Below are 20679 nucleotides of genomic sequence, written 5' to 3'. Positions count from 1 at the left end.
GTGTATTTAAAGCAATTTATGAGGGAATATATGCCACTCCTACCTTGTTATATTGTAAAAATACTTTTTACTTTACTTTTATGCACTACCTAGTGTTGGTCTATCATACAATTTTGGTGTAACAGAATAATAAAAAGTTGAAGCAGTATGAATATTTTTGCAAAACACTGTAGTAGGAGGGGGTTTGATTCATACACGTGGGTGGCTGTGTGTGTTCATGTTTATCCCCAGTTGCGTATTTTTTTCTACCCGCCATCACTGGCTAAGGCAGACTGTGGTGCAGAATCAAAACCATACAGAGCTGCTGTTTGTTGTAGTGCAATTCCTGTGAAACACACACACACACACACACACACACACACACACACACACAGGGGGGAGAGTACGAGACTTTTCCACTGGCCACACCAGACACCCTTACCCACACTCCCCACACAGCACACCAAGTTCTGTTGAGTTCTGGTATTTCCCATCAGAGCACTTTTATGTCCCCTCGCATCTGCTTGCTCTATTGCTCCATTCCTTCTGGACTAAATGTTCTAGATCATCACACCCTGCATTTTAACTGTGACACAAGCCGTAATAGATTTCTCCAAAGCCAAGACTTTCTCTCCCTATCCTGTCATCAGGATGATGGAAGGGACGTAACAGGACATCCCGGCGTCCGCAAACACATTGCATTCATTCCTTATTCCAGCACAGCTGAATAAAGCAGCACGCTTAACAGTCATGGGAAGATGAGGCTCATGACTAGACTTTTTCTCTTTGCCTTTGTCATAACTACTGATATGCAGCAGGAGGGGGAGGAGAAAGGGGAGAGCAGCATTTGCGAGACTAATCAGGGAACGGCTGTCACATACAGATCATGCAAACTAGCCCAAGACTATTGGCTGAAGCAGTCAGGTCATTTGATTGCATTAATTTATAAAGAACCAGTGTTATGTGCCCTTGGAGGTTGTTAGGAATAACAAGAATTGGACAGAAGGGAATGAAAGCATAAATAATGTTTGCTGATCAGTTTTGCTGTGCATAGAGTGTAACAGGCTAATACTGTTAATTAATCAGACTATCTGCTCAGGTAGATGTTTTTGGACTGTGGGAGGAAGCCAGAGTACCCGGTGAGAACAGTGTGCATGTTGCACAGAACATGCAAACTCTATGCAGAAAGACCCCTGGCTGGGAGTCCAACCCAGGACATTCTTGCTGCAAGGCAACAGTGCTACCAACTGTGCCACTATGCAGCCCACATATAGTTATATTCAACAAATTACAATATTATTCAAAAGTTCATTTTAGTATCTCAATTCAATAGGTGAAAAACATATATATTAATTATACACAGGCTGTTTCAAGCTTTCAGTTTTGTTAATTATGATAATTTCCTGCTTACAGCTAATGAAAATGCCACATTTTAGATAAGACTATAACATCAGACCAATAAAAAACATTTTAATACGGAAATATGGGCTTAATAAAAAGTATGCTTAATACCTTCTTAAAGGTTTTTATTTTCAAAATGTAATTTAATCTGACAAACAATCCTCATTGGAATGCATATTCTAATTTATTGAACATGACTATAGATACGGGACTGTCCAACTGAGATGAAAGTTTCAATCCAAACATTCTTTATCAGCTGCAGACGAAAAGCAAGACCTTGTAAAGAGGCTGCCCGAGGGTCATAAGCGAGTGTCATTACCCACAGTGAAATGACTTGAATGGCCACTCAGATAGGAAGAAGCCATTACTCCAAAAGCAGCAGAAACCCTACAAACTTGAGTCATTTACTCCAGTTCATTTAGGAAGAATGGGTAAAAATACTGGGAAATATAGTGAGAAGCTTGTGGAAAGATTCACAAAACAATTTACCCATTCAGTGATACAGTTCGAAATTCAATTTAACCAAATATGAAGGACAGGTATGTATGTAAACTGCTAAATTCGAAAGAAGTAATTTGAAAATGTCTCAAAAATTATCTCGCTGGTTATTCTGGCATGTAGCAAATTGACATATTTTGGTAATCCTAAAATGAGGAAACATGAAAGGTTTTGTCCTATTTGAGCTCAGAGAATGAGGAAAAAAAGTTATGTTTGTTTGTATTTTTTCTAAAAGTTTCTTCTCTTTATTAAATCATTAAAATATGTGTTATTTACTCAATAAATGCATCGACAGTGACACAAACTTGTGGCCCGAGTCTTATTTTAGAGTTCAAAAGTAGAAGTAATGGCTGAGATGAGTAGAACCAGAGATGATGGCTGCGCGAAGAGTGCAGACTGCAAACCAGATGTGAAGCCGTGACTCACGGTGGGCAACAGGCTTGATGACGCTGGCTGCTATGCACGCTAAGCTCTGCGTGCGAGTGCGTGTGTGTTTGTGTGTGTGTGTATGTGTATGTGTGTGTGTGGTTGTGTGTCTGTGTGTGTGCCGGGACTTCCAGCTTTTCCTCCAAAACAACAAGCTTTACGCACACACTTTAATTTCTGGGCAAGGCTCATTACTTCATGTTGAAATGTGGACAAAAAATTATGCGAAGGCAGAGATGAAACTATTTTCTGAGGTTAAACAGTTACTTTAACAGCACTTTCAGCCAATACATAGTTTAAAATCAAACAAACAGGTGAAATCCTGAGTGTTCTGTGACTCAGGCGTCAGAGTGCAGTGGAAGAGAAAGGGTGTCTCGCTTTTTGCGGTTTGCTCAACAGACATTTACCCAATATTCTCGCTCTTTTGTTTGCCCTGTTTTTATAACGCTTCACTAGCTTCCTGCTCAAAAATTAGTTTTTCCACTGGTAGTGTCACTAAGCAACGTCAAAGCTTAGCATTAATGTGTCTGTAAGGAGGAAAGATTAGTCTGTTTCCTCCCTTTGAATTCGTGCTGGTTCAGACAAGACGCAGAGTTAAGTGGAATGTGACTGCTGTTTTTTTTTGTTTTGTTTTTTTGTTTTTGTTCAATAGCCTTCTATGTTTTTCTGTGAGCCCACATTCATTCAGGATGTGTTGCCCATGGAGTAAACCCACTGACATCTATTGAGTGTGTGCACGTGCGTTTTCTTTGGAAAGCATGGGATCGTTGAGTGACCTTAAAAACCTCTCTTCCCTCCTCATAAGTCAATTGTCAAGGTGAGCATGTTTTCAAGGGCCGCCACCTGTACACGCGGATTTGCACTTCTGTGATAAAGGACATCTAAGGTGTTTTGGGAAAAGGGCAAATGTCCCTGTTTGTTTGCTCCTCATCCCTTTTTTCCTCTTTCTCCTTCTCCTCCAGAACTCCATTAGACACAACCTCTCTCTGCACAGCCGCTTCATCCGCGTCCAGAACGAAGGGACAGGGAAGAGCTCATGGTGGATGTTGAACCCGGAAGGTGGGAAAAGTGGAAAGTCCCCACGACGCAGAGCAGCCTCTATGGACAACAACAGCAAGTTCACAAAGAGCAGGGGAAGAGCAGCAAAGAAAAAGGTACCAGAGTCAGGGACTGTTCTGTTTGTAAAATGTTCATGTACTTTGTCCCTCAGAAACCTTTTGTTTTCTGAGAGTTTTACTACACTTGTAGAGATTGGATACGTTAAATAACCAGAAAATATATTTCAAGGCACATGTACCGCTTTGGATGAAGCCACAGCCAAGTGCACCCGATTCTATCTCTCTTTGATATACAATGGAAAACAAATATTCCTTTGTATGACAAAACAAAATTATACGTCAGAGGTATTTTTAGACCTATCTACAATAGAGATACTATAATAAGCCAGAGATTACAATTGGCCAATTTTCAATCGATCAGCTCCAATCATTGATTGGCAGGTCAAAAAACGAATAAATCATATTAATTGTTTCCTGTTCATTCAACCCAACAGTGCTAAAAACCACCATCAGCTTTGATCTTTAAAAATTTTCTGTTGGATTAGAACACCATTTGCTCTTATATGCTATAGTCCCTAGAAAACAAGTCAGAATCAGCAGTTCTGGCCCAAACAAAACCAGAAATGTCATCTAGCAGGAAAGGTTTGACTTGTGCATCTCTGATCTGAAGTATTTGGTCATGTAGAACGTGGCCTTCTATTATACTCTGAAAAATATAGGCTTTAGTGAATTGATTTTGAAACTACCTGACAGAATCCAGTTTGTGTCTAAGGGCCTGATCTTCAAAAGGTTTGCGTGTATAAAAACAAAGGCAAACTAGATTGCATGCACATATATGATCTACAAACCAGGTCTAAATCAATTTTTGGTGTTAAATGAGCAGAACAGCGGGCACAAACCTTTTAGAGTGTTTGCCTTCAGGAATATGCAAAGCATATGCTGATCACTAGAACTCGCAAATATATGGGAGGAAGATAGGCTAATGTAATTCCTTACCACCCGGAGTGCAATTTATCAAACCTGTAACGCATTAAGGGGGCAGCATATTTTGACTGTCAGAAATAAAAATAGTAGAGAATTCATCACCCAGTGATGGCATTTAGGAGTTGCGGCCCTTATAAATCCAGTGTGCCACTACTTGGTTTCACAAGAGGGAAGCCTCCATACAGCCTAAAAAAGGTGCACCAGATTATAGTTCACTGTTGCATGTTTGCAGCGGGACTGCAGTCAATCCTTATGCAATCAAAACAAGACCAAAACACCATGACTGAACCTAAATATTGTGGCATATTTCTAAACAAACAAATCTGAACATCAACAGCCACCAGACACCTTGAAATAAAAACTTTAAAAAAAACTCTCCCTGGGCGCTCCTGAAATGGTGCACTCCTATCTTGTGTGGAATAAGGTGGTCCAAACTGCTTTTACACCTATTATCCTTTGCGCACGCAATACTTGTAGACCGCCTGCAACAAGCCCAATATGCCATTTTGTTTTTGCACAAGCAATTTGGCACTCTTCATTTGGAATCTTTGAAGATCAGCCCCTAAGGGTGTTCCTCAATGATCAATCTTGGTACCACTTCTTTTTTTTATTCATATGAATAATAAAATGTTTACATCCAGCTATAGTTCTCTTCTATGCCGATGATATAATTATTTATACTGTTTACTAGTAGCAATAGATTTTGTTTAGCTTAACTTTTTTCAAAGGTCTTTACTCAGATTAAAAATTGGTACCGACCCCCATAAAGACAAAATATACAGTTTTTACACCTGCTCAATATATTTGAGCCTCTGGAGAGTGTCTTCACATCTTGTTTGAGGATAATTAAATCACTGATGTCCATATTAATTGTCTGAGATCAAAAATGGGTTTTTGTTTTTGTTTAAAAGAGTGCTTTCCTTTTTTTGGTAGGAAAAGATTAGCCAAGAGCACATTCTTATTAGTTTTAGACTTTGTTCATACCATTTATATTCTCTTTAACACACTAGTGGGCATGATGTATATCGTATATCAAGCTGTTTGCACTTTGTTATAGGCACAAAAGAGAAGTTTTTCTGATAGTTCAGATATAGACAAAACTGCTTTACAATCATATGATAATTTGTGCAATTATCTTCACAACATACAGTACTTAGATTCATTTACTGTACTCAGTAATTTAATGACCTTTAAAAACATGTTTAGCAGAATAGTGTTACTTTTTTGTATGTGAGATATTTCCAAGTTTTCCTTTTTTATAACTTGTATGGATGTTAAAATAATAAATAAAAATTTCAACTAATTTCTGTATTTTAATGCTGTAACACTGATAATCTCCATGTGGTTTTTCTCTAACAGCTGTCTCTACAGGGTGGCCCCGAAGGCAGTGCAGACAGCCCAGGCTCCTACTCCAAGTGGCCTGGCAGCCCAAACTCCCACAGCAACGACGACTACGACGCCTGGAATGGCTTCAGGCCTCGGACCAGCTCCAACGCCAGCACTGTTAGCGGCCGCCTCTCACCCTTTGTGTCTGAGGATGACCTGGGGGAATCCGATGTGCACATGGGTTACCCAGGAGCTCCGGGATCAAAGATGACAGCCACGCTACCCAGTCTCACAGAGATGACTGGATCTCTGGGACACAGTTCTGAGAATGTCATGGAGAACCTCCTGGACAACCTGAACTTGCTGTCGCCTAACAACGCACAGGTTGGAGGGGGGGCCACAACCCCCGGCTCCTCCCAGTCATCTCCCTCACCGATGATGCAGCAGAGCCCAGGTTACCCAGCCTACAGCTCCCCGAGCATGGGCTCACAGTCGCAGCAGGAGTTCCACGAGTGTGTCTATGGACAAGCCGGGATGAACACTATATCATCCATGTCTCTGCAGACTCTATCAGAAAGTAAACCTGGCTTTGTGCCCAGCATGGGGCAGTACAGCTGCCCCGCAGGGCTCCTGAAGGAACTGCTGACGTCAGACACCGACCAGCACAGCGAGCTGATGCCGTCAGTGGACACAGTGGTGTCTCAGACAAGCGGGGGCTGCATGCTGCCACCATACAGCAGTAGCCAGCATGCAGCCAAACTAATGGCTGGAGGGAACGCTCACCCGCACGGTCTCTCTCACTCCCACCCCCACAACATGCACAGCCAAGGCCCGGCCACATCACCGGCTATGAATGGCCGCTTGCTCATGTCACTGAGCTACAACGGGGGAAGCATGCGTTTACCTGTCGCCAAAAGCCCCATGCAGATGCCTTACGGCCTCCCAGGGCACCTCAGTGGGGGAGCCATGCCCGGCAGCTTCTGTCCTCTTAACACCAACGGGTACGGCCGAGCAGGCATGTCTGTACCCTCGCACATGGAGAAACTTCCCAGTGACCTGGATGACATGTCCATCGAAAAGTTTGAGATCGACGTAGAGAGGGTTCTCCATGAAACTCTCATGGACGGGGACTCTCTGGACTTTAACTTTGAGCCAGTTGTGACCCAACAAGGTTTCCCACATGGAGTGAAGACCACCACGCACAGCTGGGTGTCTGGGTAGAAAGTGAAGGCAATCAGTGATTTATTCAACTGACACAATGCTGTTTGGGCAAAGAAAGAAAATCAAATGATATGAGACAAAGGTTCTCATCCGAAAAAACATTCCTGCTCCAAAATGATACCATGTCTGTAGAACTCTGGGGACATGTCAACCTTAGAGCCCATGAAGAGGAGATCAGGATTTTTTTCAAGTGCCAAACATTTTGCCTTAACAGGAGAGCCGAATCCAAACAGGTACAGTGTCTTGAAAAGTATTAAAACCCCTAAAAGTTTACATATTTTATCACATTGCAATCACAAACTTCATTGTTTTTTCCTAGGATTTTATGCGATAGACCAATCTAATATTAGTGTGAGAATAATACCTGTTTAAGATTTTTTACAACTAACAATCTGAGCCAGATTGAAGAACCACCTTTCACTGCGATTACAGCTCCAAGTGTTTTAGGGTCTTTTAGGTTATGCCATATTTGCACATTTCGAGACTGACAAATTTGACCATAATTAGAGACCAATATTTAGATACAATAATATTTACCAATTACTCTTTGCTAAATAGCCTAAGCTCAGTCATACTGGATGGAGAACATCTGTAAACAGAAATTTTCAAATGTTGCCACAGACTCTCAGATTTAGAGCTGCACTTTGACTGGGACATTCTAACACATGAATATGCTTTGATCTAAACAATTCCATATTAGCTGTTACAGCAGATTTAGGTTTGTTTTTTTACTGCTGCTAGGTGAACCCCCACCCCAGCCTCAAGTCGTCTGCAGTCTCCAACAGTATTCCTTCCAGTATTGCCCTGAATTTTCCCTATCCATTTCCCCATCAAATCCCAGTCAAAAAACACATCCCCACAGCATGACGCTGCCACCACCATATTTCAGCATGCATATGGTGGGCTCAGGGTGATTTGCAGTATTAGTTTTCCTACTTAAATAATGTTATGTGTGTACTTCAAGAAGTTTAAATTTAGTTTTAGTCTTATCTGACCAGAGCAACATCTTCCACATGTTTGCTGTGCCCCCTACCTTACTTGTCACAAATTCCTAACAACACATCTTATTGCTGCCTTTCAACTATGACATTATTACTTCCATTTAACCATAAAGGCTAGATCTGTGCGGTTTTTGACTAACAGATATCCTGGTAATGAAATCCTCGGGATGGCATTTTATAAATTAACGCTGCTTCAAAACTCTCTACATCCTTATCCATGACTTGTCTGGTGTGTTCTATGATATTTATGCTATAAATAAACACAGATTAAGTCTGTTTAGGAATTAGGTGAAAGCATTTGGTTGCATACCACACTTTTCAGATTTTTATTTGTAAAACAATTTTGAAACTATGTGGGATTTTCATTCCACTTCACAATTATATTGTATTGGTCTATCACATAAAATTCCATAAAGTTTGTTTTTGTAACTTGACAAAAAGTGGGAAAAGGTAAGGGGAGTATAAATACATTTGCAAGGCACTGTCTTTCCAGTTTACACACAAAAGCTTACAGACAATGCCAAATACATCTCATTATCAGCAGCACAGCAATCAGAAGATGGCCACACACTCAAACAGTTTGCTGTGTTTCATCAGTCAAGCTTTTTGTACTGAATAACTGATTTCTGCTTCTGACAAATGATGAAGGTAACGTGTTGTGTGCGTTTTGGGACTGAAAAGCTTAAAAATTTGAGAGTTCTCAGAGGACTCCGAATGACTTTACACGAGAACATACTTCTTGTCTGAGTGTACATAATGTAATCGAAGAGTCTGTAATATTTGGTTTCTTGTTTTGTTCTGTTTTTATTGAGTTTGTAAATACCGTTTACAGAAAAGAAACAAAAATCAAACCAGCAGAAATGAGATCAAAAATAAAAATAAAAACTGGATCTTTTAATTACACGTTAGGTGAACAGGTCAGTCAGGCTGATTTCTTGTACATACTTTGCAAATGTATATTAAAATGATGCAGTACATGTTTACTAGATATAGTATATATTTGTGAGCTAAGTTATTTGAGGTTAATATAGATTTATGCTGGTGCACAAACTGCACTCGGACGAGTTATTCGTCACTCTGAACCTTAATACCACAGGGGCCTATTTGTTGTGCCTAAAAATATAGATTTTTGACTGCAGGCTCAGGCTCAGAATATATTGTAAATGTCTACGGTCCAGAAGATGCTCAAAATAGCAGTCTTGAAGAGAAAAAAAAAATCTTTATTTTTAATATCCGTTGGCTTTTCTGGTGGTCGAAAAAAAGGTTGTAAAATGATGTTGCCGTGGTTTACTGAACACACGCTGGTGCTGTGAATGTTACCAGTTCTAGACAGTTTGGATGAAATAAATTTCTCAGCGCTGCTGTCGTTTTTCACACAAATAACCAGCATCTGCCAGGGCTTTTGGTGTTTTCTTTCTGGTCTCAAAGGTTAGATTTGATCCAAAGGAGTGCTCTGATGCTGTCTGAAAGAACAGCCTTGCTTCTCTAACTCTGCCCTCTCCTACCTCTGCTTATGATTGTCTCTTCAAACATTTACACCTCTTGATAGTACCTAATTTTTGTTTCTTAAAACGTTTACTAAATTTATTGTCCCTAAAAAATGCCACTAAGTGTTAGATGTCTGATCTTAGCTTGTATATTTTCGCATTTTCTATCCGTTTGCTGTACCATCAGACGTTTCATCCTATGTAGAGTCAAAAATGTGAATATGTGTCTGAAAACACGACTTCATCTGATGAAGTCTGCTCATCTCATGGCAAAAAAGTTAAGTGGATCAGAAATAAAAAGCTATGTTTGACATGTTTACTGTGGGATTTACAGCACACCCCATAATAATTGGCAACCCCTGGCAAAACAGTGTGTAAAAAACATCAAAAGGATTTTTTCTTTTTTTTTTGCAGCATTATTTTATAGCGATTGTTTTAAATTCAACCTTTAATTTATGTACATTTATTCAATGTCATTAAAGTAAAGTGAATTTAGGAAGATCTTAATATGTCCCTTTTCAAAATGTTAAAGACAAAAGTAATTAGACTTATTTCTCATGGCCACTCTTCAGGAGGGGATATACAAGAGAACATGCCACTATAGTAAGGCTGATATGTAGTGAATGTTATAAGTCAGCAAATTACAATAAAATAATATGTATTTTCCTGAATGAGCCCATATTTCAGAGGAAAAGAAAAAAAAAATCAAAATAACTGGCACTGTGTCAAACATTGCTGGAAGAGAACCCCAGTTTATATTGTTGTCACACACAGTATGGAGGATTGGAAGCTCACTGTCCAACAACTTTGCAGCCTTACTGGTGAAGACTTGTGTTCCTCAAGGCTCAACTTTGGGACTAATTGTGTTTTTTTTTCTTTTTTTTTATATAGATTATCTTTTGATACATCTACATACAGCTATGGTTTGCTTCTACGCATATTATATATTTAAACAGTTCTAACCTGTTTTCTTAGTTGCAACAGATTCTGTTAACTCTAAACAAAATCTTCAATAATCATAAATGAATTTTCTTTTCTGGCAGGTTAAAATTGATACTTAATGGCAAAAGGATCAAATGTAGAATTTACATGGAATCATCTAAAAGTTACTGCACTAGATGGCACTCCTATGGATAGAGTTATGTTTTATAAGTATCTTGGTAACTTAACCTTTGATTCCCATAGTTATAATGTTCTGAAAAACTAAAGTATGCTTTTCATTTTTCTTGAAAAATAAAAGCTTTCCTTTTGTTGCTTGCAAAAGATTAGTCTAGAGGACATTCCTATCTGTTTTAGATATCATTTTAAGGCTTTTTTTGCACAGCTTTACCAGGGTTGTAAAAATTTGGGGGTGCTGTATCTGGAGCATAATAATAGTTAATCTCATTTTCTTGAGGACTCTGTGGATGCATTTTTTTTTCTAACCTTTTTTGACATGACTTCACTTTTAAAACATAGATAGATGTTTTGTGAAAACTTCAATTTTTTGTATTTAGCATGAAAATGGTTAGATAGATTTCAATACAGCCAGAGAGTAATCAAATCAAAGAAGAATAAAACTAAATTGTTAACCCTTTGAAAAAGCAGAGAAGCCCTCAAACAAGCTGCTGTTTGGCTTTTGTGCCAGGTAATGCCTTTTCTTACCAAACATGCCATTATTTGTACTATAGCCAAATTTGCCTTTAAAGTCGAAGCGACATATTCAACGTTTTTATCATGTGATGTGCTCAGAACTATATATATATATATATATATATATATATATATATAAACATATATAAATGTGTAATTATATTTGTGCCGGTCACTCATGTCAGGATTAACCGTAATAAATCTATGTAGATTTACTCTAAAAGCTAAAGAGCTGTACTAAGTAAATTATATCTCTACATTTTCTCTACATTTTGAATCTATGCATTGTATTGCTTAATTTTATGTTGCTGTTGTAATATTTTCTTTTTCTTTTCTTGAACTTTTAACAAAGATATTTCAATGTAACATAACGCTGTGATGTTATGGTGTTGTTCTTGTCAAAACTCTATGTTCCTGGTAGTTATATGGGGGAAAAAAAATGAAGTTTATTTAGAAAATAGATGATGCAGTGATCGATATGCTAAGCTTTTGTCAACAATGCTGTTTTTATTGAAATTATCTAAGGTTTTTAGAAAATAGCAACAGAAAGCAAATTACTTTTAAATAATGTAAAGTTATATTGCATTTTTAAAATTAAATACAAAATATTTATTCATCAGAGAAGTCCTGCTCAAGAGGCATGTTTTGGACCAATTTAGATATTGCACTTTTACTTACATTTATTACAAAGGGCTCCTCATAACAAGAGTTCCCACGACATAGTTTAGAGTCAAAATCTGTTACATTTACTTAATTCAAAAAATAAACTGAAATTGTGAAGTCTGATTTGCAATGATAAGAAAATGTAATATTGTTTGATATCAATGTTTTCAGATCTAAATAAATGTACTTCTGTGTAAAAGATGGATCAGAATTGTCATTCAGTTCGAAAGACACTGTGCACAAAAGGATTTAAAATCTTGTTTTGGTTTGGTGCAGCCAGACTGTTGCTGTCCTTGAAGTCCCTGAGATGAGGCAAAAGGCTCCCAAAACTGGTCCTTCTAATCTACAGTGCTTCGAAAAAGTATTAAAATCACTTGGAACTTTTTCACATTTTTGTCAGGTTACAACCAAATGCTTCTGTCATTGGGGTTTTATGTGACAGACTAGAGCAATTCCGTGATTACTCTGGAGGAGCTGCAGATCCACAGAGTGTTAATTTGTTGAAAGGGCAAGTTTTGGTTATGCACCCCACAATTCTGGCAGTGTGGAAAGAAGAAAGCCACTGTTGAAACAAAGCTATAAGACATTTGCACAGTTTGCAGTTTTCCACAAGCCATGTATGGGATACAAAAAACATATGGGAGAAGGTAGTCAGGTCAGATGAGGACAAAATTAAATGTGCAAATCATGTGTGGAGAAAAACTATACTGCACTTCAGGCTATTCCCACCAACTCCATGGTGGTGACAGCATCATGCTGTTGGGACAGGAAAGCTGGTCAGTACATTCCTGGAAGAACGCCTGTTGCAAAGAGCTACTGGGGAGACAACAAACTGAAGATACAGCCAGAGCTAAAATGTAATGCTTTAACTTACTAATTTCCCACTCCAGTCCTTGAAGTCGATTATCCTGCAACTTCTAGATGCGTCTGTTTCAACACACCTGAGCTATTTTGTAAAGAAAAATCAACTAAAAAGATTAGTCTTTAGAAGGGCAAAAGTGGTTCTACAAAGTATTAACTTGGGGAGGCTGAATACTAATACTACACACTTCACTATCTTTTTATAATTTTTAAAACTATGTATCATTTTCCTCCACTTCATCATTATGTGCCACTTTGCGGTTGCCCATTACATACAGTAAAACTTTATGTGTAAAAATACACTGAATTGTTACTTTTTTTGAAAAAGTTTAAGGGCTAGATAATTTTTGAATACACCATATAATTCTAGTCTGGTAATTGCATGGAAAGTTGCTGGGGTCTTAAGATTTTTAGGAAACTAGAACTAAGTCAGTGTCACACAGGGATAAAATATCCCCCTGAAAATGGAAGATTTAACCCATATGCAGTGACTTCTTTTTCCTAAAACACACAAAATTTAGTAATTGTGCTTTGCTCCAAGATCTGGCGTCGCATTTCTTCCCTATAATGATTCCTCCTGGATTTTTCTTACAGCCACATTCCGCACCATGCACCCCTACCCATGAACTCAGTTACCCCACACAGCAAACTGCACAGCCTTTGTGGACCCATTGCCTTTGACTTTGACTTGTGAGTAATAGATAAGCTTAAACCACACAAGCCACTGGGGACTAGTCATCTGTAAGGCTTTTCAGATGATAGCCCACAGAAAAAAGAAAAACATATTTCTATGCTGCTTTTATTGCTTTTTTTCCAACAAAACAAAACTAAGTATGGGCATCTACTGCATTCCCGAAGTGTGACAGAAGTTTCAAAAACATTTGCAACCCTTTATGAGTTGGTTTGGGCAGCAACTTTTGGAGAGATGGCAAAATTCGTGCTTCACCTCCCATTAGTCCCGGAAATAAGATGGTGTTTGTATTTCTTTATAGTGCAAAGAAATGTGAGCCAAGTTTTGGTGTCAGAGCAAAGTGGGAGGAAGGTTGAAGCAAAGAAAATACTTGTGAGCACATAACTGAGGAATGTGGGTGTGGACTCCTGCCAACGGCATATGTGATCCCTATATCCCCATGGGTGCCAGGAGGCAAAATGCGGTTACACGGCTGGGGCTGTCTCAGGACACAGACGTAATGTGAGGATTCATGATGACACGGAGCTCAAACTCTTTCTGCTTCGGGTGAATTGTTCCATTTGCTTCCAACAAACATTTCCTTCAGCTCCTGATTGAATTGAAAAAAAAAATCAATAAAAGGGTGTTCTTTTATTTTGCAATGTGGTAAATTATGGCTATTAGAAGATTTCCAGTAAATAAATCTCTCATCTTCAAGCACCGATGCCGTGACTATCTGCTCAGTTTAGTTTCTACGCCATGTCAGCTCTGAATTTTTATAAGTGCATATCAGTGGCTGTTTAAAACGGCAACTTTAAATTGAACGTATGAATTCACTGTTAAAACCATTTTATTACACTAAGAATCCTCTTTATGTACCACCCGATGGATGGATTGATGAATGGAGGGATGGATGGATGGACCTAAACTGTATCTAGTTTAGGTCTAAATAGTCTAAGACTTTAAGATTTTGATGTTTTATAGTAGTCTTAATCTCTTTTTGTCTTCTACAGGTCCTTTTCAAAATATTAGCATATTGTGATAAAGTTCATTATTTTCCATAATGTAATGATGAAAATTTAACATTCATATATTTTAGATTCATTGCACACTAACTGAAATATTTCAGGTCTTTTATTGTCTTAATACAGATGATTTTGGCATACAGCTCATGAAAACCCAAAATTCCTATCTCACAAAATTAGCATAACATTAAAAGGGTCTCTAAACGAGCTATGAACCTAATCATCTGAATCAACGAGTTAACTCTAAACACCTGCAAAAGCTTCCTGAGGCCTTTAAAACTCCCAGCCTGGTTCATCACTCAAAACCCCAATCATGGGTAAGACTGCCGACCTGACTGTTGTCCAGAAGGCCACTATTGACACCCTCAAGCAAGAGGGTAAGACACAGAAAGAAATTTCTGAACGAATAGGCTGTTCCCAGAGTGCTGAATCAAGGCACCTCAGTGGGAAGTCTGTGGGAAGGAAAAGGTGTGGCAGAAAACGCTGCACAACGAGAAGAGGTGACCGGACCCTGAGGAAGATTGTGGAGAAGGGCCGATTCCAGACCTTGGGGGACCTGCGGAAGCAGTGGACTGAGTCTGGAGTAGAAACATCCAGAGCCACCGTGCACAGGCGTGTGCAGGAAATGGGCTACAGGTGCCGCATTCCCCAGGTCAAGTCACTTTTGAACCAGAAACAGCGGCAGAAGCGCCTGACCTGGGCTACAGAGAAGCAGCACTGGACTGTTGCTCAGTGGTCCAAAGTACTTTTTTCGGATGAAAGCAAATTCTGCATGTCATTCGGAAATCAAGGTGCCAGAGTCTGGAGGAAGACTGGGGAGAAGGAAATGCCAAAATGCCAGATGTCCAGTGTCAAGTACCCACAGTCAGTGATGGTCTGGGGTGCCGTGTCAGCTGCTGGTGTTGGTCCACTGTGTTTTATCAAGGGCAGGGTCAATGCAGCTAGCTATCAGGAGATTTTGGAGAACTTCATGCTTCCATCGGCTGAAAAGCTTTATGGAGATGAAGATTTCATTTTTCAGCACGACCTGGCACCTGCTCACAGTGCCAAAACCACTGGTAAATGGTTTACTGACCATGGTATCACTGTGCTCAATTGGCCTGCCAACTCTCCTGACCTGAACCCCATAGAGAATCTGTGGGATATTGTGAAGAGAACGTTGAGAGACTCAAGACCCAACACTCTGGATGAGCTAAAGGCCGCTATTGAAGCATCCTGGGCCTCCATAAGACCTCAGCAGTGCCACAGGCTGATTGCCTCCATGCCACGCCGCATTGAAGCAGTCATTTCTGCAAAAGGATTTCCGACCAAGTATTGAGTGCATAACTGTACATGATTATTTGAAGGTTGACGTTTTTTGTATTAAAAACACTTTTCTTTAATTGGTCGGATGAAATATGCTAATTTTGTGAGATAGGAATTTTGGGTTTTCATGAGCTGTATGCCACAATCATCCATATTAAGACAATAAAAGACCTGAAATATGTCAGTTAGTGTGCAATGAATCTAAAATATGTGAATGTTAAATTTTCATCATGACATTATGGAAAATAATGAACTTTATCACAATATGCTAATATTTTGAGAAGGACCTGTATGTGCCATTGTATGAATATAAACCTGCGGGGGATTTTTGTATGCTTCTCCAGACTGATATCTTTGTACAATGAGATTGCTTTGACCCTTGGTCACCTCTCTGCAAATTATGGCTTTGATTAAAGAATGCAGATGAGCAAATGTCAGAAAGAGCCTAAAATGACAGATGAATTTTTTATTCGGGTTAAACAGATTCAACATAATTAATACTTGTTGGACAAGTTCAAGGGTGTGCACATTTATGCAAGCAAGCTGTGACACTTTTTCATTTCTTAACATTTTTGAATACTAACAGAGTTTGCATGTTCTTCCTGTGCATGCAGGTACTCCTGCATGCAGGGTACTTCGGCTTCCTCCCACAGTCCAAAAACATGACTGTTAAGTAATTTGGTCTCTCTAAATTGCCCTTAGTGTCATGGTATGACATCCTTGGACTTGGTTTGTGTTTTTGTATTAACCGTGCTTAGGTCTATGGTTTCCTTTATTGTTAATTAGTTCCACATGTCCCTTATGCCTCCATGTCTCCTTGCCACACCTGTTCTTAGTTCTTGTGATTACCTGCCTTTCTTTTCTCCCTGTATATTAGTTGGTCTGTGTTCTTTGTTCCCCGCTGGTTCCTCCGTCACTATTCCTCATTCACTACTCCTGTTTATGCTCAGTTTTGCTACGTTACAGAACTATGTACACATGTACGTTTTTGGCTCGACTCATGTTTGTACTTGCTGGATTATGTTACGTTTTGGAGACCTTTAATTAAAGAAAAGTCTTCCTCTCATCATGCGGCTGCCAAGCTCTTATCTGCACTTTGGTCTGATCCAAACCCAGAATGTGACACTTAGGTGTTTGAATGAGTGTGTGCATGTTTATTTGTGTGTTGCCCTGCGATGGACTGGCAACGTGTCCAGGATGAACCCTGCCTCCTACCTGTAGACTCTTTCAGATAGGCACCAGCTTCCCCGTGACCCACTATGGAAGAAGCGGTATAGAAAATGACTGACTGTTTGGTCGCAAGTAGGCTAAATGCAAAATAATTTTTTGTCTATTTCTATAGTTTTCTATTGTATGAAAATCAGATTAAAATCCTGTTCTGCATTATCTATGTGCAGCATCCGGCCATAACAGGTTAAAATATGAAAACACAAAACATCCTTTTGCAACTCACTGTGTTTTCTGTTCTACACAGTATGTCACACTATCTTTTCGAGGTCTTGTACAAGCCTGAGCGTGCATAAGTCTATGTACTCCTGGTGATCCGTTGGGGATGACACAAATAAGTCTCTCAGAGACCTCAGGCCCAAAAGACATGGAGCAAATGGGGGCATGTTACCAGCAAAATGCCAGTGTTGGTGACAGACATTATCACCTTTAAAAGACCCATGCATGATTTATAGTCAAATTTATTGAGCAGAATTTTTTACTTTTTGTTTACTTCACAAAAATGTGGCATTTAATAGTATTATATAATTGCACTCATGATGCACAAGTAATTTGTCAATTTTCTTCCTTTTTTCAGACACTGCACACTGGTTTGGAGCAGGCGACACAAAAAGGTGCTGCAATAAGACTGAAATTATTTTTCAAATTATGTGATATGTTGTAACATCACATGAAGTCATAAATAGCTCCAGGCAGAGAAAGCAATCCCTAGATGGTTCTTTTTAGGATGAAAAATAGGAGTGGCTCACTTCAAAATTCAGCAGTCTTTGGTAAAGACACATTTTCTAATGTCTGCGTTAATATGACAGACTGGATAGCAGAAGTGGTTGAACTGGTTTAAACATTGAAGAGCTTGGAATTTATTCAAGACTTTTACAACTGTACATAGAGTAAAAAATATACACATAGGCTCATAAATATTTGGATTAATGTCCTTGAGCAAGTTGCAGAGAAACCATACACTTGTAGGGATCAACAACCAATCAGGAGAACAGAAGACCGCCTCCAAATACTTCACCTGAAAATCAACAGCTAGATGTTTAAAACTTGGACAAAATTAGGTGTTCCAGCAGGACATCAGTTCCAGCCTCACATCTGGGATGGATACATTTAACTGGCATTATGCTTCTGGAATGACCCTTACCTAAACCCTGTTGCAAACATATGGATTATGCCTGAAAGTAATTGATTTAATTGAAAACTACCAACTCTGTCAAGAAGGGTGGTGAAATGTTCAACCAGAATTATGCCAGAAATATGTTAATGCACACACACTGGACACCATTGACAGAAATAAAAACAAGAATGAACAGATGCAAAACTTGGTTTTATGTTAGAGTGGAGGCCTCGACCACCCCAACATTCATCACATCACCCACTTGAAGGTATACATATACAGTCATAATCAGTAAATGAGTATGTGTTCCAACAAGGCTTGTTTGTCAGATTAAATAGACCTTTTAAAAATGACTGTAATGATCTGCACCCGTTTGTGTTCCTGTTAATTGGACCCATTTATTTTTCATGTTGTTCCTTTCACCTCAGCTGGATTTAAGTTCCTGTTTTCTGTCTCTTTGTGGTTGGGTCGTCTGTTGTAATCGCTGTTGTCATCCCTGGATTCCTCTGCTTTCTTTCTTGTCCTGTGAGTTTTTTTCATTAAAAGTTATTCATCCACTGCACACCTGTGATGTCCTGTTGCTGCTGCGGTCCTTCACCCGACAAACCATGACAGTAACTGTTCTTCCCTCAGTGAAATGGGTTTAATAAATAAGGTTAAAAAACTTAAATAAGTAAAAAATATTTCATGATTAATTGTTTGCAATTCATAGGAAAAGTATCAGCTAAAAATGTTATGCAGCTTGTATTTGTTTACCTGTGTTTTATTTTGAAGCATAAATTATAGTCACAATGCGCCATTTTTTTGGTGCTTTGAGCAGAGAAGAAGGCAGCGGCAGTTTACACGTCCTGAGCGGGCTTAAAACGTTATGTGGTGAGTAATAAGTTGATTTCAAAGGTGGTGCCTGTGGCACCACCTTTGAAAATATGGATATAGGATGGTCTATGGTAGAAAATAGAAGGGGGGGAGGGGGAAAAGATAAGGTTAAAAGGGGACTAAATACTGGTAAAATATATCTTGATGAGGAAGAAAGAGATGAAATAAGAAAGAAAATAATGATGGAAAACTTTAAAATTATATTAAAGTTTAAGGCTGGACAGGATATGATTGGAATAAGTCCTATCAGTTTGTCAAATGGATTAAAGAAAGTTGTTGGAGATGTAGAATTAGCTAAAATCTTAAGGGATGGAAGCCTACTTATCATTTGTAAAAATGCTGAGCAAAAGAATAAGGCCCTAAAAATACAAATGATATGTAAAAGAGAAGTATTGGAAAGAAAGGTAGTTGGGGAAGAAAGAGGAATAAAAGGAGTAATATCAGGAATTCCTGTTGGAGAAAACTTGGAGGAGCTAAAGAAAATAATAAAAGGAGGAGAGATCACAGGGATCAAACGATTACAGGCTTTCAGGAGTGGGGAGAAAATGGACGGTACATCTGTACTACTGGATTTCAAAGATAAAGTTCTGCCTGATAAGGTGAGGATTGGTTATATGAGCTTTAATGTAAGAGCTTATATTCCACCACCTCTCAGATGTTATAAATGTCAAAGGTATGGACATATTGCGAACGTTTGTAAAGGGAAACAGAGATGTGGTAGATGTGGAGGTGAACATCCTTATGGCAAGAGTGGAAATAATCCAGTTAAATGTTGTAACTGTGGAGGAAGTCATACTGCAGCATATGCAGGGTGCATGGTAAGAAAAGAAGCAGCTAAAATTCAAAAAGTTAAAACTGATAAGAGAATTACTTATGCTGAAGCAGTGAAAGAAGTAAAAAATAGTGATAATGATCCAAATGCATATTTTGAAAGGAAAAGAGTGGAAGACAATAATCAGTGTAATATTACATTGGAAAAATGTATTCTTTTTCTTGCATATGTCATAAATTGCTCAGAACAAGCCAGAACTAAAACTGAGAAAATAAAAATCATAGTTAAGGCAGCTACAAAGTTTTTTAATGTCAAAGATTTACCATGGGAAAAAATTCATGATGAACTTAGACATGGGGAAGGATCATCTGAAGCTGAGGCTTCTCAAATTGTTACATAATTCTAATATTACAATGGAACGCTCGTAGTCTAATAGCAAATGGTCCGGAATTTAAAGGCTTCATTAATAATTTAAATACAAAACCAGACATAATATGCATTCAAGAAACATGGCTCAAGCGGTCATTGCAGTTTAGTGTTCATGGTTACTCAGTCTTACGTAAAGATAGAATAAATGGGAATGGAGGAGGTTGTGCCATATTCTTAAAGGAAAACATACAATTTATTCAGCTCCAAATAATAACAGACTTAGAACTTATTGCTGTAGAAATTTGGACAAATAATGGGAATATTGCAATAATAAATTATTACAATCCTTTCAAACAATTAGTAAAGTTAAAACTATCCCAGAACACTGGAGAGGGAAAATAGTTTGGTGTGGGGACTTCAATGCACATAGCACTTTATGGGGAGATCAAGATGATTATAATGGAGGAATTTTAGAAGAGATGATTGAAGAAAAATAATTGGTAATATTAAATAATGGAGCAGGCACTCAGGTTGACTTGGTAAGAGGTAAAGAATCAGCTATTGATTTGACCTCAGTTTCTCAATCTTTTGCTGATAGTTGCAGCTGGAGAGTATGTAAAAAAAGAACAATGGGGAGTAATCATTATCCAATTTTTGTCAGGATGGGAATAGATTCAGAAGAAGACCAGGTAGAAATTGAGGAGAGATGGAAATTTGGGAAAGCAAATTGGGATAATTTTAAAGTGATGAGTGAGGTTAATATGAAAAATATAGATACAAG

At 38.6% G+C, this 20679-nt stretch overlaps 2 protein-coding genes across 2 annotated transcripts in view; one reads left to right on the top strand and one right to left on the bottom strand.

The window, feature by feature from the left end:
- foxo1a (forkhead box O1 a) overlaps nucleotides 1-11881 on the top strand; it is a 48210-nt gene extending 36329 nt beyond the window's left edge. Inside the window, exons 2-3 of the mRNA XM_047390979.1 lie at nucleotides 3267-3458; nucleotides 5706-11881. Of these exons, the coding sequence (XP_047246935.1) occupies nucleotides 3267-3458; nucleotides 5706-6893 (1380 nt within the window). The 3' untranslated portion in view covers nucleotides 6894-11881. The remainder of the gene's footprint in view (nucleotides 1-3266; nucleotides 3459-5705) is intronic.
- slc25a15a (solute carrier family 25 member 15a) overlaps nucleotides 1-20679 on the bottom strand; it is an 86156-nt gene that overhangs the window by 44885 nt on the left and 20592 nt on the right. The window lies entirely within an intron of this gene.

The sequence above is a fragment of the Girardinichthys multiradiatus genome, chromosome 18, assembly GCF_021462225.1.
Source record: "Girardinichthys multiradiatus isolate DD_20200921_A chromosome 18, DD_fGirMul_XY1, whole genome shotgun sequence".
In the NCBI taxonomy this organism is placed as follows: Eukaryota; Metazoa; Chordata; class Actinopteri; order Cyprinodontiformes; family Goodeidae; genus Girardinichthys; species Girardinichthys multiradiatus.
Note: the sequence above shows the minus strand (reverse complement) of the source record. Positions and strands in the feature narration are given on the sequence as shown.